At 59.7% G+C, this 20,632-nt stretch overlaps 8 protein-coding genes across 8 annotated transcripts; 4 read left to right on the top strand and 4 right to left on the bottom strand.

The window, feature by feature from the left end:
- Window positions 1-3,400: 3,400 nt before the first annotated feature.
- JDV02_004525 (uncharacterized protein) lies at window positions 3,401-3,856 on the bottom strand (the record flags this gene model as incomplete). Its single annotated transcript, XM_047985749.1, has 1 exon — window positions 3,401-3,856. The coding sequence occupies one exon, from the start codon at window positions 3,854-3,856 to the stop codon at window positions 3,401-3,403; it is 456 nt and encodes a 151-aa protein (XP_047841726.1).
- A 2,450-nt stretch (window positions 3,857-6,306) lies between these two features.
- JDV02_004524 (uncharacterized protein) lies at window positions 6,307-7,019 on the top strand. The gene has a single exon (XM_047985748.1). It carries the CDS (start codon window positions 6,696-6,698, stop codon window positions 6,993-6,995), a length of 300 nt encoding a protein of 99 aa, XP_047841725.1. The 5' UTR covers window positions 6,307-6,695; the 3' UTR covers window positions 6,996-7,019.
- JDV02_004522 (uncharacterized protein) lies at window positions 6,922-10,252 on the bottom strand. Its single transcript, XM_047985747.1, has 3 exons — window positions 9,072-10,252; window positions 8,928-8,993; window positions 6,922-8,768 (listed from the first exon to the last, which is right to left on the bottom strand). The coding sequence occupies exons 1-3, from the start codon at window positions 9,986-9,988 to the stop codon at window positions 7,280-7,282; spliced, it is 2,472 nt and encodes an 823-aa protein (XP_047841724.1). The 5' UTR covers window positions 9,989-10,252; the 3' UTR covers window positions 6,922-7,279.
- Window positions 10,253-10,365: 113 nt separating this feature from the next.
- JDV02_004521 (uncharacterized protein) lies at window positions 10,366-12,482 on the bottom strand. The gene is made up of 2 exons (XM_047985746.1): window positions 11,301-12,482; window positions 10,366-11,245 (listed from the first exon to the last, which is right to left on the bottom strand). The coding sequence occupies exons 1-2, from the start codon at window positions 12,107-12,109 to the stop codon at window positions 10,747-10,749; spliced, it is 1,308 nt and encodes a 435-aa protein (XP_047841723.1). The 5' UTR covers window positions 12,110-12,482; the 3' UTR covers window positions 10,366-10,746.
- Window positions 12,483-12,799: 317 nt separating this feature from the next.
- Window positions 12,800-13,984, top strand: JDV02_004520 (uncharacterized protein). Its single transcript, XM_047985745.1, has 2 exons — window positions 12,800-13,296; window positions 13,348-13,984. The coding sequence occupies exons 1-2, from the start codon at window positions 13,051-13,053 to the stop codon at window positions 13,795-13,797; spliced, it is 696 nt and encodes a 231-aa protein (XP_047841722.1). The 5' UTR covers window positions 12,800-13,050; the 3' UTR covers window positions 13,798-13,984.
- Window positions 12,917-15,384, bottom strand: JDV02_004519 (uncharacterized protein). Its single transcript, XM_047985744.1, has one exon. It carries the CDS (start codon window positions 15,170-15,172, stop codon window positions 13,868-13,870), a length of 1,305 nt encoding a protein of 434 aa, XP_047841721.1. The 5' UTR covers window positions 15,173-15,384; the 3' UTR covers window positions 12,917-13,867.
- A 126-nt stretch (window positions 15,385-15,510) lies between these two features.
- Window positions 15,511-18,542, top strand: JDV02_004518 (uncharacterized protein). The gene is made up of 2 exons (XM_047985743.1): window positions 15,511-15,853; window positions 15,917-18,542. Exons 1-2 carry the CDS (start codon window positions 15,844-15,846, stop codon window positions 18,295-18,297), a joined length of 2,391 nt encoding a protein of 796 aa, XP_047841720.1. The 5' UTR covers window positions 15,511-15,843; the 3' UTR covers window positions 18,298-18,542.
- A 328-nt stretch (window positions 18,543-18,870) lies between these two features.
- JDV02_004517 (uncharacterized protein) lies at window positions 18,871-20,449 on the top strand. Its single transcript, XM_047985742.1, has 2 exons — window positions 18,871-19,171; window positions 19,248-20,449. The coding sequence occupies exons 1-2, from the start codon at window positions 18,894-18,896 to the stop codon at window positions 20,392-20,394; spliced, it is 1,425 nt and encodes a 474-aa protein (XP_047841719.1). The 5' UTR covers window positions 18,871-18,893; the 3' UTR covers window positions 20,395-20,449.
- The last annotated feature ends 183 nt before the right edge of the window (window positions 20,450-20,632 follow it).

Below are 20,632 nucleotides of genomic sequence, written 5' to 3'. Positions count from 1 at the left end.
CCCCTACACATACGTACGCCCGTCACCAACGCCGCAACTACACGTGTGTTTGGGCTGCCTCCGGCTCGCCACAGCCCAAAGCTTCTCTCGTTCAGGCGTCGTTTTTCCCTTGCTGTGCCTTACCATGTCATGTCTGCCCTGTCCTGCCCGGCGTTACGCGCGGATGGTGCCTCATCTGACGTGGTGTAAGTCATTTTTGCCAGCGCGGCTCCTCGTCGTCGAGGCGTCAGCGGCTGGGCAATCGCAAGCCACTAACTGCAGCAGCAAGGGCGTTGCGCCACCAGACAGATGCGTGCGGTCGACTGGCTGCTGGCCAGAAAAGTCCACATGACATGACAGCCCCCCCCTGGCGGTTATCTGGGAATCGGACAGACTCATGACGCTTTGATGACAACGACGTCGGCAAAAATCTGGCTGGACATGTTGGCGTGCACTTTGTAGACTTTCCATTGACGGATAAACTACCCGTTCTGGGGGTTTCCTTTAGCCGCGGTGTCGCCCGCCCTGTCCGCCCGCAAGGTATGTACGTGCAGCTTATTACGGTAGTAGTACGTCGTACAGCGCTTGCTGCTGGAGCTGCGCGACTTTTTTGCCGAGGCGGTTGGAAATTGCACACATTTTACGAGTGGCTGCTGTTCCATGACGTACATACGTTTGTACCACGATGTGGTTGATACCGTACGTACTAAGTCGGAAAGCTGCCCGAGCGACAATTGCATGTTGACGAGGAAGAGTCCCTCCGTCCGTCCCTGGTCTCGTCATCGGGCCGACATACTTTCGTACACGTCAACCGAATTCGCACCTACATCGACTGTATGTATACTCGCCTCCAGCGTCACGACGGCGAGCGTGCTCTGAGCGTATCGCAAGAGTCGCATGATCCCAACAAAATCTCTTATTATGCCGTCCGCGCGACGGGACCTCCGGAGCATATACTACGCATGAAGCAGTTGTTCCCGGCACGGCCCTCCACACCAGGCGTCGGCCGGAGATGAAGCTGTCGATGGCGACGACCCGCCCAGCAAGCACGCACAACAATCCCAAAAGAGAACTTGCAGCGCTGTCCCGTTCCTGCCCAGCCCAGCGGCTTGATCCCTACCAAATGCGGGCCCGTCCCCGCCGCGGCGCCCAACCAGAAGGCTCCATCCCTCCCCCCCCCAGCGCACCTTAATAGCGATAAGCTACGGCCGAGGGACGCCAAAGCGATGGAGACTGGCGGGTTGAGCCCCACTTGTCCATCTCTGTTTCGCCCGCCCGGTACTGATACTCGGGCTGTACTTTGGGTTTCCTCGGCGCTCGTCACTGTTGCTCAAGTAGCGGGCCTGGTACTCGGCACGTTACTAGGTATTAGTTCTGGGGTCAAGGGTGTTTTGAGACGATCGACGGTCCAGCAGGTTTTGGGAAGGATTATCACGCTCTTGCTTTCTTCGTAGCTGAGTGGTCCATCACCAACTTTTTCGTTGCATTACACACAGCTTGGTCCTCCTCGTCTGCCAAGCCCGTCCATCCCCCCTTGTCGCTGCCCCATCGCAGATGCCGTAGGGGGGAAGCAAGTTCCTACGCATGATGCAGGTTAGGTAGGCTCTTCAATGAGGCTCCTGGTCATGGCCCTGCCGCCGCCCAACAAGTGTCATGTCGTGGCGTGTCTGTCGGTGATATGTCATCATATCCTGCCAGGCCTTTTGTTCGTTTGGCTTGCCCCGTACGAAGTTCTAGTATATCGTATTTTTACCGTGCACAATCCTATGAGACCAGATAGGCCATTCAGCCGTCTGTAGGCCGTCCATTCCCACCAACAGCAGGCGGTTAGTAGTTGAGGGACGCGGGGCGGCCAGCGCTCTGCTGTTCGTCAATCTAACGACGGCTGGGGCTGCAGCTAACGACTGCACAGCCACGCCCCGACGAAAAGGGCCTTTGCGGATCGTACCGTCACGCAGGATCGGTTGCATGGCCCGGCTTGTCCTGCCTACCCGCCTGCCTCTTTGTCGCAAGATCGCTCGTCGCCGGCCATCAATAAGGTCCTGTACTACTACGTGACTTGATATGCAGCACATACTTGGTAGTATAAGGCAATGTCATGAATGTGTTGGCTTTCGTTGGCGCCGTGGTGGCACAAACCCTTGAAGCAATGCCAAGGCCGCTGCCGCCGTCGCCCGTGATTTATTTACTTGCAGGGATCTCTCACCCACAGACATGCGCCTACTAACGTAGGTAGTCGGCAGTGGGCACTGTGACGATCATACGTACAAGAATACCTTGCCTGCTGATTATTACATGATGACCCAACCAAGCCAACCCCAACATTGAGAAGAGGTGCCGCAGATCGTGTCTCACAACAACTTGGTTTTGCATCTTTTGCCATGCGAGCATGTACATGGCAGTAGCACCGAGAGATCCAAGTAACCATCAAGTGAAGATGGGAGCACGCGCGACCGACGACCGCCTTGATCACTGGTCAAACGGAAGATTTCTTGGCGAGTATATACTGTACACTGTACCCGTGTTATTGGTGCTTTCTACACTTGGCACCTGGCAGTACGACGGACGGCACAAATGGTGGTTCATGTCCGGGCAAAGTGACCGCATTCGCTGAACGCGGAGCGATGTGACGACCGCCACTGAGGACGCACGCACACACACGCACGCACACACACGCACGCACGCACGCACTCTATCCTATCAACCTCCTTTCTCAACTTCGGCGCTGATGACTTCCGGCAGCTTTTCCAACGCGCCGCGCCGTTGGTCAAACACGGTTCGTCTGGTCTTGTCTTGTCTCTACCAAACTTTTAGTCGACCGCCCGCCCGCCCCTATTATTTACAAACCAACTACTAATACAGTACTACCCAGTACTACTCCCCCACTCGGGCCGTGTTACAGCAGCACAGTCGCAGTAAGCAGTAGCTGTACCTACGTTAGTACGACCTGCCTAGGTCCTTGAGCAACGCCAACTTGCTTATTGCTCAGCCTCTGTCTCGGTCTCTCTGCTGCACGAGTCCGAACAAAGGCAAACCCCTATTCTGTCGTCTGCATAGTTACTTCGTGCACACTAGTACTTCACACGGTACTGGTAGCTTCCATCGTCCTCGAGGCCCGGGTCACAAACACGATGACAGCCACGGCTGCGTGCGAGCCATCACCGAGCCCTCTTTTTATTCAATTCAACGTCAGTATTCAGTCAAGTAAGTAATTAGTTACCCTGCATTCGCAAATTTGGCATAGGGAAAAAACCCCAAACTCGGCGGATATCAATCGGGGGAGGAAAAAAAAACCTATGCTAGGTAACGATGGAGCCGCAACGTGACCGGTTTATATACCCATCATCATTTGTCAGTGAGAGTGCTCCGTCGTGTTGGTCACAAAATAGAGACAACATACCGAAGCCCCCCTCCCTTCCCTTTATTCGTCGGCCTTTGGTGCGCTCCTGTACCTCAGACTGATATAATCGATCTCCCACCCCGAGCTTCCCTCGAACCCAATCAGGTTGCCCTTGGCGACATGCGCATGAAGGGTGCCCCCGTACCCGCCCGCACCCCAGAGGTTGCCGTGGCTCGTCTCAAACTGCAGGCGATCGATGCGCCATCCCGCCCTGAGGCCCCAGTCGGCCGTCTCGTTCCTCTCAAAGGTGTACTCTGCGTACTCGTCGCCTTCTACGGGGTGGTTGTAGATCTGCTGCGTGCGCCCGTCGAACCAGGTGAGCTTGATCCCCTTGAGGACCCAGCGTCCCTCCGAGTCCCCCGACGCCTTCCCGCTCCACAGTCCCAGGACCTTGACGGTCGACTCCGCGTCCTTGGGGTAGATGGAGAAGTGATGACCGGTGTTTCTGCCGTAGAAGGCGCTTTGTTGATGAGACATTTTTGGTTGGTTGTTTTCTTTCGGGACCCTGTATAAAAGGATGTATGTGATGGGGTGTATGCCTTTTTGCTTGTGATTTCAGACAGAGTGGTGAGGAAGCAAAAGAAGTTGTTCATTTCTCTCAAGTGGTGCCCTTTCCACGTTTTATATAGTACAACCGCGCGTAGTGAAGTCATATATTGAACATGCTCAATGATATCTACGTGGCGCTCGTCGCTTTCCCATTGGCATAGGGTGTATGTTTGCGTCTGGGTGCGTGACGCCCATATGCACAACGCTCGATGCAATCGCAAGTTTGCCTCAGTGACAAGTGGCAGACGAGCGGGTTTCCCGTCACCCGGCTGAGCCGTATATGCAGCGTTGTGTCTTGCGTGATCGAGTAGAGCAAGTCTGGTGATTTGCGCAATGCGACTTGCTCGTAAATGTGATACCATCACGAGCTTGGAGGCCGGGGGGGTTTCTCTCTCTCAGAGTAGCAATCTGCCATGTTGCGTCGCAGACCGTGCCGTGCCTCCTGCAACTGAGGGGGATTATTATGTCTGGTATTCGTCAGGAGGATTGAGACAACGACAACAACAATACTTTTGACACACCCGTAGGTCATACTGCCATCATCATCGTTTTACTTGGACGTTCTCAATAGGGGAGATATGATACTATTGTTCCCAAAGCTAAAAAAAAAAAGGGGGGGGGGGGGGGCTGCAACGAGTGCAAGACAGGCCAGGACTGGAAAGGGAACTATCTCCCTCCCCCCGATATAGTTGTAAGATATCCTTGTACACATCAACACGATTTGAGTTATTAGCCAGTGATGTTGACCAGGAACAACAAGCACTTGCAACGGACGGACAGATTTATAGACTCGTCATTCCGTGCCGTGCCGCACCTGCAGACGGACCTATACGGGGTTTCTACGTCACACGCACCGCTGCAGCAAGGGGGGCCATGTTACTTGCGGCTGAGACCAGACGTATGCATCATGTTGTTGCTCTCTTGCACTTCATGCCGGCCATTCCCAAAGCATTTTGATGTCGAGCTGCGAGGAGTGAGTGCTTTGCCATTAGTACATATGTATCCCTCGCAGTCGGTGACTGACCACCCCTGCTGTTTGTTGTCTGTCGGTTATCGCCCGTCGTCCGACTTACACGTAAGCGTCCGTCCATCCATCCAGTCAGTCTGTGGAGACGGCGACCAATTTCTTCATTTACACAAAACAGACTCTCATGTCCAAGCCCATGTCTTTACTTACTAATAAGACTGTATCATATATATACTACTGCACACGAATAGCACTGCTTGTTCTGATTCAATTCAGCTCGGTTATAACCATCTCCGAAGCGTCACAGCAAAAGCATCGGCGACGTGCAGGACGACGACTGGAACGAGCACGCGAGGCTGTGCAGTCTTGGCGACGACGCCGCCTGCCGTCACGCCACCGCATCGTGTGTTTCCATCGATGAAGCTGACACCGCCAGGTAAGCGCATTCCATCGCTCATTATTCTCTCTCATTCAGCGTGGGCGGTGCCCTCGATTGTGGCGCGCAGGGATGATCGCTTCTTTCGTCTCGTCGTTTTTGAAGCCAGTCATATTCAATTCTCATCCCCACGCAACAACAAAGGCTCGTCTTCGTTCCCCCACCGCACAGCCTCGCCCTTTCAAGTTCGTATGCGCAAGGACGTATATACGTGCTGTGCAGTAGTACTGCGGCAGAGAAGGGAACACGCATGTGTTTTTATTTGTGTTTGACAGCAACGCCCCCCTCCCTTACTCCTCCCCTCGGTATCCAGGCTTGCTCGGAAAAGAGTGACTTGATGCCCCCCTCTTCCCCCCTCTTCTGGTCTAAGCCACCGCCAGACGCCAACAAAAGCTCCTCTCAACTCCTGCTAGTAGTAGAAGTAGCATACTTATGCGCCCACCGGGACGCACAGATCCGTTCCACCAGGCGTTGACGCTTGCGAACCGGGTAATGGCCGGTGGCTAGTCACCGTCCCCGGGCCCATCAGACCGCAAGTGTCACGAACTAATAAACCCCGTTATGGGGTTGAAGTGAACTCCGTTGTGATTTCAAGTGAACTCCGTTGTGGATTGCAGTGAATGCCGGTGTGAAGAAGAACTCCGTGAATTCCACCACAAAAAAGTATGAGATGAACTGAATCGCGTTTCTCCAATAAACCTGAATCCCGATGTAAAACGGACTGAATCCTCCTCCTCCGCCGGGTTGTGCAAATGAAGTGAACCCCGTTTGCGTGGCTGCGCACGCGGCACAGCACCACCACTACACTACGCCCTCATCATCATCCATCGTCCATGGGCACCGTCACGGAAGCTGCATCTCGGCCACCGTGCCCCGAGCCTCGTCGCACACCACCCACCCACCGTCGTCGTCGTCGTGTCTCCGGCCTCCGCCTCGCGAGCAAACTACCTTGGTACTTCGTACTAGCAGTGGCGGCGGCGGCGGCAGGGGTTCTCTCCCCTCGGGTACGTGTCTTGTCACCGCAGCGGCCCTCCTTTGTCTTCTTCTTCCCTTTGTCGTAGCGGCCACCGTGGCGCGGCACGTACCCGTGGAGCCGCGAGGCAGTGAACTTGGCGGAACAGCCTCGCCTACGTGACGCGCGTGGATCCCATGCTTCCTCCCCCCTCCCGCCGCCCCTTCCTTCTCCAGACACGCCCGCCCTGCTGATAGTACAGTTGTACTAAATAGCCCGTCGACAGACGGGTTACCGCCGCGGTGCGTGTCCCTGTTTTCGGGCAGGCTGTATGTCTGACTGGGCGGGCGGGCGGGCGGCGACCTGGTGGAGGTGAAGTGGCCATTTTTGCGGCGAGCGGCGGGACAGGCAGATGGGTTCGACGACGCGGGGAGGAGGTCGGATGGAGCGAGCAGAGTGGGCAACGTCGTCGTTGTTGTTGGTGTTGTTGCTGGCTCACAGTAAAGAGGATGATTTCACGAGTGAACGCAGGCCGTGCCATGGCCCGAGGGCTGTCGGTCATGGTAGCAGGCACGGTGAAGATGGCGCGCAGGATGCCATCAACGACGAGTGGAATATGCTCAGAGAAGTTGCGAGACGTCTCTTTGACCAGGAGGTCGCGTCGTACGTAGCTACATCTATCTATCTTGCCGGCCCGGCGAAACCACGCTGATGCCCGGACCCCCCTTGATACTCCAGTTGACGTCTCTCTCGTCGAACGACACTTGTAACCCAGTATCCCTTTGTATGTTCGTACATGACAATGATCGATTGCTCCCGAGTCTTCCTGCGACCAGACACAGACACAGACGTCTGTTGACACTGTCATAGGATGCTATCCTTGAGACACCTTCTAATAGGGGTTCCTGTCTCTCTAAAAACTGGTGAACGCTCAACGCAAAAAGCGCCCCCGTATGTCACGATCACGGTCACTCGCCTCATCACATATCTCCTCCCCTACCGCCTGCCCAGGTCAACGTCCTTGACCAACACCATGTCCGCCTCCTCCTCGGCAGTAGCAGCAACAGCCCTTGCCACCCCTTGCACGTCCAAGGAGAAAAACGGCGCGACAGCCTCCCTCGCGACGCCCCTCCAGAACCCCTCCACCAGGTCGCTCAAGTCGCCGCCCGTCTGCTTAAAGTCGGGAAACGCATTCACCTCGAGCAGCCACGCGGTGCCCGCGGCGTCGACCAGGAAGTCGAGCCCAAACACCTCGAACGCGTTGGGCAGCGTCTGGAAGTGCACCGGCATGGCCCGCGCCGCCGCCTCGAACAGCTCCCCCGTGGCGGCGCAGATCTGCGCGAAGATGTCGTCGAGCGTGGCGCGCTCCAGTGGAAGCGACCAGAACCGCCGGACCGTGTTGCTGTTCCCGGCGCCAGTCGCCGAGGCCATTGTCGTCGCCACCGAGTGTTTCTGCTGCTGCTGTTTCTGCTGCTCCTGTAGGCAAGTGTTGGTGAGGTACGAGTCAATGTCCCCCGGCGAGTGCTCCCACGGCGCGCGGTACGGCTTCGCCGCGAAGAGCGCCAGCATGTGCCGGTAGACGTGCACGCGCAGGCTGCCCGTCGCGAGCACGTACGTGCGGATGTGGAACTTGCGCGGCTCCGGCTCCGAGGCCAGCAGCAGCGGCGGATGCACGTACGGCTGCGCGACAAAGTGCCGCAGGTGCGACGTCGTGATGTAGTCGCCGTCGCCGTCACGTCTCCCGGTTCCACCCTCGTCCTCGTCCCCATCACCATCATCATCATCCTCGTCGTCGCTGTCCGGCCGCTCAGCCTCCCACCCGTCAAAGATGCCCTGCAGCTCCTCCATGGTGCTAAACAGCCGGATGCCCTGCCCGCGGTCGCTCATGCCCGGCTTGAGGATCCACCACTCGCGCGCCGAGGGGTGGTTGCTCTCGTCGTTGCGCGCCATGCTCTCGCGCAGGTCAAACGCCTCGACGAGCGCGTCGTCGAGGAACTCGGCGTAGTCGACCTCAAAGGCCTCGCTGCGACGCACGTGCCGCCGCAGCACCGACGTCGGCTTCTTGGCCGCCCAGTGGTCCACCGTCGCCGACAGGTAGTGCTTCCGGATCAGCGCCTTGCGGATCACGTAGCTGTTGACGAGGCACGTCCGCGGGTGCGACGCGGCGAACGCAAAGTCGATGGCCTCGTAGGGCGTGATCTGCAGCGTCGGCGCGTCTGGCGCGGGGAGCATGCTGGCGAGCGAGACGCCGTCGCCGGTGGTGGTGGTGGTGGTGGTCGAGGGCAGCTCCGTGACGAGGTCGAGCTTGTCCCCCAGCCCGAGACTCTTGAGCGTGGACAGGATGAGGGGTTGGACGTAGGGGTCTTCGTAGGCGACGATGGCGCGTACGGAGGGCGGTGATGATGGCCCGTCACCGGCCGGGTTCCTGGCTGTCCGCATGGGGAGGTCCTGCTGCTGCGACGGCGCCGCTGCTGCCAGGGGAGGCCTGCGACAGGGGGAGGCGCGTAAGAATGAGGTCTATATTGGTCGAGCTGAAGAGACAGAGGCAAAAGTGTACACGCCGTCCACCATGACGATGCTCCCCGCTCAATGCCCCGGGTCCACGCGCTCTCCATGCAAACATGCGGCTGACAGGGCGACTCACAGCACAAACTCCTTTCGACTGAACGCGCCCTCGGCCATGGCGAAGTTGGCCTTTAGCGGCGTGATGCTGTCAGGGTTGGCGGGTCAGCGGTCGTCAGGGTTATAAAGGGGTGGTGGAGGGGGCATCATGGAGCGCGCGACGTACCAAGTCTTGCCCTCCCTTACCGTCCGCCCGTCGTTGCCAGGCGGCGACTCCTCCACGCTCTTGTGCAGCTGCGTCAGCCGAGGCGCCCACTTGAAGTACTTGTGCTTGTGACCCCTCTTGGCGTTGACTTCGGCGCCCGCGCCGTCCTTGACGTCGGCCTCGCCGCCGGGCCCCTCGCGGATGGCCGCCTCCTCGTCGGCCGGGTCGCCGGCGCCGTCGGCGTCCACCTCCTCGAAGCAGCTGCCGGCGCTCCAGTAATTCTGCAGCATGTCGGTCCACATGGTGGCGTTGCGCTCGACGTCCTCGACGAGCGGCACGTTGACGCTGTACAGGTCGACGCTCTCGTCGGCGGGCCAGCGCTGGTGCAGGGCCTCGATGACGCGCACGCTGTGGCGGCAGGCGGCCTCGATGATGACGGGGTCGTGGTTGCGCGCGAAGAAGGCGAAGCTCAGGGCAATGGCCTTTTGGCGGCACACGGCGGCCTCGAGCGCGGCGCCGAGGGTGCCCGAGCTGAGGGCGAAGACGGACGTCGAGTTGCGGCCGTAATTGGGCCCGCTGACGACGAGGTCGATGGGCCCGCGGTCCTGGAAGAAGTGGTACAGGCCGATCTGGACGCACGACGCCGGCGTGCCGTCGATGAGGACCCATTCCTCGACGTCGCCGCTCGCCGTTGGGCGGTGGTGCGTCGTGCCCACGGCGTCGGCCTCGTCGCCATGGACCTTGGAGCCGGGCCGGTAGTAGGTGGGCGTCAGCGTCTGCCCGATCATGTGCGCCTTGCCGATCCACGAGCGCTGCGTGTTGGGCAGGCACACGGACACGACATGGCCGGCCTCCTGCAGGTGCCGCACGAGGCAGTGGACGTATGGCGACGACTCGGGAGACGGCGGGCCGTCGTCGTTTGTGACGAGGATGTGCATGTTGGTGGTGGTGGTGGCGGCGGCGGCAGCCAGGGGGCGGTGGACGAGGAGCCGGCACAGGAGCGAGGATCAAGTTCCTCGAGGTGGCAGAATCGTCCAGGTGCCTTCTTCGATGCCGGGAACGGTCAATTGCCTGCTCGGTGGTCTCGTCAAGCGGTGCAGAATGCAGACACCGAGGAAAGGAAAAGGAAAAGGGAACCGGGACCCGTTCGGCTCTCCAGCGCTTGAAGGAGGGGCAGCGCTCCGACTAGTGGGGCGACACCGAGCCCAACGGGGGCGGCGGCGTCTTGCCCCGAACGCCGTCCTCGGTTGTTGACGCTGCTTCTTTATTTAGGCTCCCTTCACGTCACGCAACTCGTCCACAGGAACAGGCAAAGCTCCACGTCTTGTCAAACACACGACGCATGGCGTGTTAATTTGCCGCGGCAATCTATGGTGTCCTGGCCTACTTTCGTATCTGCACTCAATCTGCCCAGTGTCCCGAATACACACCCGTTCCGCCAACGCCGTAATCGACCCTTCGCATGCCTGGATTCGCAGAGAGTAGGGGAGTCGAGGTGAACAATGAAAAAGTGAAAAAAAAAAGGGAAAAAGTGACACCCAGAAGTCCAAGGTCGGCCGTCGCGGCAGACACAGCACACCAATACCCGCCATTGTCGTCGCGCACAGCTCCGTCCATGAGACCATTATGAAAGTAATAATACCGTACCGCCAAGCACTCACAGCCAGACAACATCCACCTCCGTCCCGAGCACGTCCTAAGCGCGCGTCCGCTTCGTAGCTGCCCCTGCCAGGCTCTCGCCCTGTCGCTTCGGGGCTGACGACGAAGACGCCGCCTCCTTGGTGCGCGGCCAGGCGTCGAATGGGCTCCTCCGCCCAGACTTCTTCTTCATCGGCGTCTCGGGAGACAGCTTGTTCGTCGAGCGCGTCGTCCGTCGGGTGTCAGGTGGTGAGACGGGCGCGTACTTGGGCGCCTCCGGGGTCTTGGCGGGGACTTCGCTCGACTTCTGGGGCGTCTGGGGCGCCGCCGCTTCGTCCGACATAAGCATGTCCTCGACATCCGTCACGGCCTCTTCGTCCTCAACGTCGTTCTCGTCCGACTTCTTGGACGGGAACAACAGGCGAGGCTTGACGGAAGAGCGAGTGAGGGGGCGCGTGAGCTCGAGCTCGACGTCGGCTCCGGATGCAATGCCATCCTCCTCCTCTGTCTCTGCGGATTCGTTCTCGGCAAACTTGCGGAAAAACTTCTTGCCACGGCTGTGCAAAGGTCAGCGTCTGATCGCCTCAGGACTCACGATGAAAGGTTACTCACAATACGTAAATCATTCCGTCCTCGCGCTGAGAGGCCTCGTCAACAGACTGAGCGCCCTCGCCCGGAATTTGGACCATCCTGCGCTTGCTCTTGCGCTTGGGAGGCTCAGCGGGGACCGTCTCCGCGCCATAAAAGGGATTCTCCGCGCTGTTGTCCTTTTGTGGGACACGGTCTTGGGAGTCGGTAAAAATCTGGATGGGGTCTTCGGCGTCCTCGGCCGTGAAACTCTCCATTGTGACGCCCGTGTACCGCTTAGCTCGGCGTTTGCGGGGGCTGGGCATGGGCTCCTCGTCCGCAGTGAAGAGGTTGCGGGCGAAGGTCTGGATTTGTGCGGCCTTCTTGTCGTTGGGAGGCTTCTGTGGAGTCTTGGACGGGGTGGGCAGCATGCCAGTGGCGCGGGAGATGGACGTGGTCGGCGCCCGTGATGCTTCCTTTGCGTGGCTCAGACCCAGTGCGGCGGCCGCGTTGGCGGTGCTCTCGGCCGTCAGCGTTCCCGACACGCGGCGCGACGATTCGACGGCTGGATGAGGCTTCTTGCGCGGTGACGGCACAGGCGAGACCATGGCGGCGTCGGTGCTGCGAGTATTGACGCTCCTCTTGGCGGTGCGCGGTGATGAAGGCTGCTGGCGGGAGTGAGTTGTGTGCGGGGAAGGTGTTCGGTTGGCGGTGCGCTGGGAAGAAATCCGCGCCGACTTGCGCGGTGAATAGGGCTCCCAGCTGTCCTGAAAACCGTGTCGGGGCGCGGGAGGCGTCTGGACGCGTGACGAGGGCGGCGGCGGCGTCACGGAGCCGACGGCGGGCGTGGCCATCTTGGGCGCAGGTGGGCCGCAGCGATGCTGCGCGGGTAGGATGTGAAGCGGCTGATATAACTTCTTAGGAGCTCGTCGCCAATCTTGTCGTCTCCTGATAGTGTCGACGGCCGAGAAGCGGCGTCTCGCCGTCTGCCAGCTGGCGTGGGTTTGCTCTCGGGCGAACCGTCGGGTGCTGACAGTGGAATCGGGCCGCAAGCAAAAGACACCAAGCCACGGGCGAGTATCGATGACGACTGGAGTAGCGGGACGATGGAGCGAGTCGATAAAGCCAGCGGGCGATGCGATTGATGGTGCTTGAAGATACTGGTTGCGATGATGGGATGGGAGCTAAAGGGTAGAGACTTCGGGGTGGTAGACAATGATGTGAGGTGGGAGGCTGGGGCACAGGAATGGGCGCAGGGCTGGCGCCCAGCCCCCCCGCAGCCCTTTGTGCCCTGGAGCCTGGCCCTACCCCTACCGCCTCGCAAATGGCGCGGGCGCGTCGAGAGGCGGCCGAACGCGTCGGTTTCGCGCCACATCTAGCCAATCAGCGCCCTTGGCGAGGCGGCCCCGCTGTGTGCCCCCACCTCGGGTGCCGCGTCGTTGGAGGGGAGTGGTCCCGCTGTCCAGCAGAGTGCAGACGGCCCTGAGCTTGCGGGTCACCTCAAGTGGCTTGGGCTTGGGCATGGATGCCCCTCATCACAACCACCGTCAACAGCGGTGGAAGTTTGGAACCGCCCCTAGAATATCGACCCTAACAAGCGGATCAGGGACGGTGCTACGCAACCAAGAGTGACTGGGGCCAATCAATTGTGCATTTGGTTTCTTGTTCTTAACACTACCCCAACAACGGCTGCAAACGTCATCCAGTCTGCTCGTCGTTACTTCTGCCACATCGTCATCGTCTCACCTCAACGTCTATCCAACAACTTCACCTTCCGTCCCGCGCCGCAGAAACCATGGCCGACGACACAGAATATACCGAGTCCGACATTTGGGCGTCGCCAGACCATGCCGCCCCCGAGCCGCGCCCAAAGACGCCTAGGACTCCCAAGACTCCCAAGACTCCCAAGACCCCGACGGCCCAAGACAGGCAGGTCGACCGCGAAGCCGCCCTGCAAAAGGAACTAGAGGGTGTACGCAAGATCAACGAGTCCATCGAGGGCATCCTGGCTACCCTCGGCCGCACGGACGGGAACATGGAGGTGCGTTAAACATAAACCCGTCGTCCGTCCCAGCTCTAACCTGTGGTGCAGGTCGTCTCAAATACCGTCTCCAACGCCTCGACCCTTCTTAACACCTGGACGCGCATCCTCTCGCAGACCGAGCACAACCAACGCCTTGTCCTCCATCCCGGCTGGAAAGGCGCGACGGAAGACCTCGCCGAGCAGGAGGCGGAGGCGCTCGAGAGGCAGCGGGCTGCCGAGCGCAGGGCCGCCGAGGAGGAGCAAAGGCGCGAAGATCTCCGCCGACGCCGGGAGGAGGAAGAGGAAAGGCGCAGGCTCGGCGCCCCGACGCCGTCTCGTGGCACACGCGGCGCGTCGCGCACCCGGATGACGAGCCGCGGGCGAGTCAGTTCGCGAGGCGGCACTGCGTCCCACTTGTCGGATAATAACAGATTTGGGACGGCATCGAGTACTCGCGGCACCTCGGGCACAGGCAGAGGACTCGGCACAACCAGGGGGCGCTCTAGAGCCGCGAGATGACGGCCTGACGGCCAGTCGCCTCTCGTTTCGCCGTTTTGTCCGCAAAGATACCCAATCATAACAGGAGCCTTTATTTTGCCTTGAAAAAGTGGCTCAGCTTCTTCATCCCGCTCGTATTGACCTTTTTGAGATCCCTGACGCCGCGACTTTCGTTGGCCTTGCGCTTCTTCTCCTCCTCCAGCTTCCGCTTCTTGTCCTGTCGCGCTTCCTCTTCCTCTTCGTCGAAGGCGCGCTTGCGCGAAAAGTCCGTCGTAGCCCGCGAGGCAAAAGCCTCGGCTCGAAGCTCGGCGACCTTGGCGAGGTACTTGTCCAGGGGAGCAAAGTCGACGGATTCGCCCGACTGTAGCCGCTGACATAGCAGCTCGGCGGTCACCGGCGCGACGTAATTGGAGCAGATGAAGTCAAAGGCCACTCGGAGACTCTGCAGCGTGACGACCTCGGTGGAAGCCTCAACCGTGTTCATGATAGTGTCCGTCGCTAGCCCGTCTGCCGTGAATGACGTGGCGGCGGTCGAGGCTTGCGAAGTAAAGGACATGGCCGAGTCGGTTGTCGTGACGGTAGACTGCGAGGTCGCCGAGTCTGTCTGGGGCGTCGATACCTGGGAGTCACTGGTCTCCTTTTGGCCACCGCTGGCTGGCGGGCTTCGCTTCTGCAGTATGACCGGGGCCTCGAGCGGCCGCTTGACAAACTTGTCTGCCATGCTCGCGGGCAGACCCGCGGCGCTCATCTTCTGGGCCTTGCCGAGCACGGTCGCCAACAGCTTGTCTTCGTTCAGGCGGAACATGCTCTCGTCTCCGGCTTCGACTGTATCGCATATGGCAGCCATCCGACGCTCGATAAGTCCCCTCGTCTTCTCCCATCTCAGGATCTCCGATAGGTGAGATGATTCCTCCGGAAGCTTGTCAAAGTGGTCATCGCTCGACAGAAACAGGCGCTTCTTCTCGTCCGAGCCCTTAGCGACTTGCGAGTCGACGAGGGCTGGCAGGACGAGGAAGACTGGGTCAATGCTCGTGGCAATGTACAGCTCCGCCCCCATCATGACCTGGGCCTTGATATCCGTGGCGTCTCCCGTTTTCGTTTCCGTAGAGCCGTCGTGAGTCTCGACGAGCCAGCTCCGAGGCGTATGGCTGGGAGAGGCAATCTTGGTAAACTCGTAAATGCCGGTGTCGGGGCAGACGAGGTAGCGAGCCGGCTGGCCGTGTCTTGGATTGGGGAGCGTGACGATGCGGGCTTCCGGTGTAGCTCGCTTCGGGAGGATGAAGAGCTTGGGCGGGGGTCCTGTGCTGGACGTGAGGGCAAATTTGGAAGAGGAAACTGGCGTGACAGGCTCTTTCGAGTCCGCCGGCCCGGTCTTGGTCGATCGTGTTCTCGGCATTGTGCGCGGCCCAGGGTGGTGAGCACGCGATGGTGAAGTCGGTCTTCCTGGGCTTGTGTCGAGCGGCTGTCTGTGCTATCCAAAGGGAGAAGAGGAGCCCATGAACGGAAAATTGCAATTAGATGAGCAATTAGCCAAGGTCAAAGCAGCTCGTGCGCTGCTGTGTCGGTGATCAATGCTGATGCCGCCGCCCCCTTGGCCCTGAGAGACTCGGACGGGAGCTGCCTCGATCCCCAGACGCGTTGCCGGACCTGGAAAGGTGGGGCCAGGGTCTTTGACGCGTAAAGCGCGTCGCGGTCCCACTGACCGACCCTTTCCCCATTCCACACCTTGCTTCACCGCACCAAAACCAACCAAACCAAACCCGCGGCGCCAGCAAACAGAGTCTGGGGCTGCCCTTTGTGACCAACGGCTAGCTGCACCTTGCCATCTGCGAAACATCGGCCTGGTTTTCTTTTGGGGCCGCGCCACTGGCCCGCCGCCGTTACCTCTGCCTGCACCTTGGTCAACACCAAGCACCACTCACGCCTATACCTTCCTGCCATCTCAAACCCCCTTCACCCCCCCCCCGGCTCCTTTGCAACGGCAGTCTTTGCGGCTATGCGCCGTCAATCCCCGCTGTTTGCCTGGGCTTGGTTCCTGGCCGACACAAGCTGAACGAGTCTGCAGTCATGGCTCCAGGTAAAGCTCTCGTCACTCGCCGAGCGTCAGCTCGCCCAACTGACCCTCGCCCAACTGCTCCAGATGCCGAGCCCCAATGGCCACCACGATCTCCCCACGAAGCCCTTCTCAGCACGCCCGGCGGACGACAGCGCTATAGAGAGCTGCTGAGCCAGACGTCGCCCTCCCCCTCGCCGTCGAGGCGTCGACGCCTCATGGCCGCCGCGAGCCTGTCACCTGGAGGTGGACTGGGGCTGCATCTTGACGAGGACGAGGATGACGAAGACGAGGAGACGTTGCAACTGAAATTGCAGGAGATTCAGGCTCGACTCAGACTCAAGAAGCTTCAGAACGCAAAGAATAAGGAAAATATCTTGACCAAGACGCAAGACGATGGTCCGCAGCCACAGCCACTCGCCACTGGCGCCGAGCCGCAGAGAAGCGCTCGGGCTAGCACCCCGGGCTCTGAAGATCCGACGCGACTCGCAGCACGAAGCCAGGTACAGGTTCCTGCATCCCCGATCCGGCGGGCCCAGGCGCCTCTGCAACAAACGTCACCCAGCAGAGTCTTACTCGGAATAGACAAGGGCCTCAAGGCAAAGGACATTTCGCTGAAGCGAGCACCCAGCAGCAAGAGCGCATCGGGCGCCCGCACCGCGCGAGGCGGCGGCTACTTGGAACGGTCCAGATCCTCCAACTCGGTCTTGGCCGCGCAAGAAGCTCCGAGGCCGGTCAGCTTCAACGAGCGGCTGGCCTCGGCGCGAACGGAGGAAACCTTTCGCGCTACGAGAGAAGAGAAGATTCGGCAGGTGAGGACAAACGCATTCGGCATCGATAAGAAGGAAATGGAAGCGTACAAGAAAAACGCCGTCGACATCTCGGACGAGCCCATCGCAGCGCCATCGTTTACCCGCGAGCAGATCACGACCAAGGGCAAGGCGGGTGGTACGCTGCCACGCAGCAAGACGGTACCAAACGTCACATCTCACGCAACCATGGGCGAGTCTAGTTCCTTCACAGAGAAGTCGTCGCAGGACACAGTATCTCGAGAGGGTGACGAGGGAGCCTCGGCCTTTGAACCATATTCATGCTTTCACCTGTCCCGTCGTATCGTCCCGCATCGCGTCCTCGCGCGGCACGTGTCAGGAAAGAAGACGATGAACATCAAAGAGCTGCTCCGCGACGTCAAGGCACCAGACTTTGCTCTGCCCGACGTCGAGCAGGACGTTGTTGCGTTTGCCATTGTGGCCAAAAAGTCGGAGCCGCGCGCCCATAAGAAATCCGAGGCAAAAAAGGGCCGGTCGGACGACCGAGGCAAGTACATGGTCATGACGCTATGCGACCTGGAGTTTGAGCTGGAGCTCTTTCTTTTCGACTCGGGGTTCACGAGGTTCTGGAAGCTGACAGAGGGCACGGTGGTGGCCATCCTCAACCCCAGCATCATGCCGCCACCACCCGGGAGGCTGGACACGGGGCGATTCAGTCTAGTCATCAACTCAGACGCCGACACCATCATCGAGATTGGCGCGGCGCGCGATTTAGGATTCTGCCAGTCGGTGAAGAAGGACGGGGACATGTGCGGCGCATGGGTCAACAAGAAGAGGACTCAGTTCTGCGAGTTTCACTCCAACGAGGCCGTTCGCAAGCAGCGCTCAACACGGATGGAGGTCAACACGAGCGGCTTCGGTGACAGGGGCCGGCGTGGCGGTCGCGGAAGCCGCGAAGGAGGCCGCGGCGGCGGGTTCAAGGAATGGGACGGGCGAGGCAAGGGACCCGACAATTACGACTGGGAGACCAAGACGCAGTGGTTCGCGTCGAGGTCGTTCAGCGCAGCGGACCTCATCGACGGCAAGGACCGCGCGCCGGCCGACCGCAAGGAAAAGGCCGAGTTTCTTAAGCGGAACTTGGAGGCCAAGGAAAAGGAGCGCGAGATGATGAAGCAGCTCGGGAAGGTGGGCAACGCTGCGGGACGCGAGTATATGCAACGGGCGGGCGAGAAGAAGGCTGGCAACGCGGCACCCAGCAGTTCCTCACGGGCCGCGCTCGCGGCATCAGAGACGGCAGGCGAACTGCCAAAGTTGGACGCTGCATCTCTCGGTCTGCATAGCAAGGACCGGGCCATTCACCTCAGCCCCATCAAGCGCAAGCGGCCCGAGAGCTCACAGGCTGGCTCCACGGCAGGCAGCGCCAGAGGCTCAGGGGCCGCTGCGGCAGGAGGCGGGTTTGGCTGGGGCAGCAACCTGCGGGACAAGCTGTCGAGCATGAAGGACGGGCAGAAGCTGCACACGCAGAAGAGCGGCTCCAAGTCGCCGGTACGCAAGAAGACGCGGTTCGTGACGGAAAAGGGAATCCGCGAGGCCGGGCGGGAGAGCCTGGGCTTGGACGCCGCCAGCGCAGACCTGGCGGCCAGGCAGCTGTCGCTGGACGACGACGACGATGACGACGAACTGATTATTGTCAAGTAGGGCAGGGGTCGGCAGCCCGTGATCTCAATATGGGGACTTTTTGAACACTGGAAGTTCTTGTGGACCCGGAAATGGGCGTTTTTCATGTATCGACAAGCAAAGCGCGCAGGCGGGGGGGCTGCGTTTGAGGGCATTCGCATCAGCATGGCGCGAAAAGGTTCGGGCCAGCCGGGTATGGTCGCATCTTGCAGAATACAATTGAACGAGACGTGTAGAGTAGTTGATGGCTGGGTCCGCATTGCGACTGCTGCTGTGAGGGGGGGGGGTTCAAGATCAGGCCGGGCCGTACGTCTACAGCACGTTGTCTCGATCCGTCTGTGTGAGGATACCCATAGCCAGGGGGTGATGAAGCTCCAACTGGCCAAGGACGTCGTCGACATGCTGTAGAGTGTAGACTGTCGAGCAACGGTAGGCGTGCGGCACCTTGGCCGGACATGCAGGGGCTGGTTGTGAATGGTTCCATGTTGTTGTTGGTCGGTTGTAGGGAATCAATTGCTTGCCCTGTACGTACTTCGTACTTCCCCGCATACGACGTGTCTTTGAGCGGCCCGTTGGCTGAGGGGCCGCGCCTCATCCATCTCACCATCCCCACGACGATGAGAAATGCCATCATCAAAGACAAGGCTGACAAGGATCGTCAGCGCTTCATCGACTCCATCGACTCCGAAGCTATATGCCGTCTCGCCTCGTCCTACCACGCAGGCCTTCTTCCGTGCAAGACGTTTGGGTCCCCCAAACACGGCTCCTTCAATGTCTGCGTCTTTGTCGAGTTTGATGCTTCCCCGCCGGAGAGATGGGCCGTCCGAATTCCCCTGCCGGCGCGCGCCACCGCCTGGATCGACGAGAAGATTGAGATTGAGCTGGCCACCATGAGGTAAGCCAGTCTCTATGCCCTTGAAATATTTTGAATCGGGCACCGTTTGTCTGACAGAAGACGCGCCTTTGCGTAGGTATGTCGCTGCTAAAACCACCATCCCCATCCCCCGCGTGCACGCCTACTCCTTCACCGAGGGCAGTCCGATCGGCACGGCCTTCATCATCATGGACTACGTTCAGGGCCGGACCCTCAAGGACCTCGGCTTCAAGAAGGAGAAGAGATGGCGTAGCTACACCCGCCCGACCGAGGCGACGAGCAAGCTCCACGAGCAGCTCGCCGACGTCTACGTGCAGCTCCGTCAACTCGAGTTCCCCGAAATCGGCGCCCTCGGGCTGCCCATCGTAGATGGAAAGCCATCGTATGATTGCGAGCCTGACGACATCCGCGTGTGCCACCGGCCTTTATCAATTGAGATGATGATGCAGGAGCTCGAGGGGATGGATCCCGGCGCGAGGATCAAGCCTAGAACCACCTTTTCGACAGCCAGGTGCTTTGTAGACGCTCTGTTCTGGCTGGCTGACAACGAGTTCGACAAATCCCCCGATATAGGACTCGACACTCGCGCGGGCCGGGCCACCCTCTACGCGAGACACCAGTTTCGCCGTTTCGTGCTTGATACTTGGGTCGACTCCGCCGCTGACAGGGGGCCCTTTGTCCTGATGCATGGGGATATGCTCATGCTGATGAGTAACTTGCTCTTCGATGAGGAGCTTACCCTCATCGGCGTCCTAGACTGGGAATGGAGCTTTGTCGTTCCGGCGCAGATGCTCGTCCCGCCCGTCTGGCTGACCGGCGGCGGGCCCGACTTTATGCTCCTCGGCAAGAGCCTCTTCTACACCGAGGCCGGGCGTCTCGTCGCCGCCGTCAGGGACCGCGAGCGAGCTCTCCCGCCGCCGAGGCGACTCTCCCAGGAGTGGGCCACCAAGATGGAAACGTGGTGCCACACGGCCGTAGTGATGGCCCTGCTGAGCCCAGACCTGACGCACGACGTGTACTGGGACCTGGTGTTCTACGAGGTCGAAGAGCCGAGGTCGGAGGAACCCGATTTCAGGACGTTCTACATGGAGGCCATCCACCCGCGCCTGACGGCCTTTATGATGGAGTCCCCAGAGCGGAAGGCTTTGATCGCCCGCGAGGAGGAGCAGAGGCGCTTCTTTGAGGACGAGAAAGAATACTTTAAGAACTCATTTTCACGAGAGATAGCAGAAGAGGGTTGCTAGATGGCGCTTTTTTTTTCTTACTTTGAATGGATCCATTCACTCGCGAGTAGTCTGCTTGTCGCGTCCAATGTCCATCATGGGTTCCTTACAATGATTGTGAGGGTATTTACCCGACGTTTCGCATAATCATCTATTCTTGCAAAACGTACTTGCCTGCAGCGACCTTGTAGACCTCTCCCCCCTACTAAGTAAACTTGGTGCCCAGTGCTGGGCGTGCGCTTTTGCATCTCTGCACCTC

The sequence above is a fragment of the Purpureocillium takamizusanense genome, chromosome 3 (assembly GCF_022605165.1).
Source record: "Purpureocillium takamizusanense chromosome 3, complete sequence".
Taxonomy (NCBI): domain Eukaryota; kingdom Fungi; phylum Ascomycota; class Sordariomycetes; order Hypocreales; family Ophiocordycipitaceae; genus Purpureocillium; species Purpureocillium takamizusanense.
This window is presented reverse-complemented; position numbering and strand designations above follow the sequence as displayed.

Coding starts and splice junctions, on each gene's coding strand:
- JDV02_004524 (XM_047985748.1), top strand. CDS start 6,696: ATGGGTTCGACGACGCGGGGAGGAGGTCGGATGGAGCGAGCAGAGTGG.
- JDV02_004522 (XM_047985747.1), bottom strand. CDS start 9,988: ATGCACATCCTCGTCACAAACGACGACGGCCCGCCGTCTCCCGAGTCG. Junction 8,994..9,071: donor GTAAGGGAGGGCAAGACTTG/GTACGTCGCGCG, acceptor CAACCCTGACAG/CATCACGCCGCTAAAGGCCA. Junction 8,769..8,927: donor AGTCGAAAGGAGTTTGTGCT/GTGAGTCGCCCT, acceptor CCCCTGTCGCAG/GCCTCCCCTGGCAGCAGCGG.
- JDV02_004521 (XM_047985746.1), bottom strand. CDS start 12,109: ATGGCCACGCCCGCCGTCGGCTCCGTGACGCCGCCGCCGCCCTCGTCA. Junction 11,246..11,300: donor GACGGAATGATTTACGTATT/GTGAGTAACCTT, acceptor ACCTTTGCACAG/CCGTGGCAAGAAGTTTTTCC.
- JDV02_004520 (XM_047985745.1), top strand. CDS start 13,051: ATGGCCGACGACACAGAATATACCGAGTCCGACATTTGGGCGTCGCCA. Junction 13,297..13,347: donor GCACGGACGGGAACATGGAG/GTGCGTTAAACA, acceptor CCTGTGGTGCAG/GTCGTCTCAAATACCGTCTC.
- JDV02_004519 (XM_047985744.1), bottom strand. CDS start 15,172: ATGCCGAGAACACGATCGACCAAGACCGGGCCGGCGGACTCGAAAGAG.
- JDV02_004517 (XM_047985742.1), top strand. CDS start 18,894: ATGAGAAATGCCATCATCAAAGACAAGGCTGACAAGGATCGTCAGCGC. Junction 19,172..19,247: donor ATTGAGCTGGCCACCATGAG/GTAAGCCAGTCT, acceptor GCCTTTGCGTAG/GTATGTCGCTGCTAAAACCA.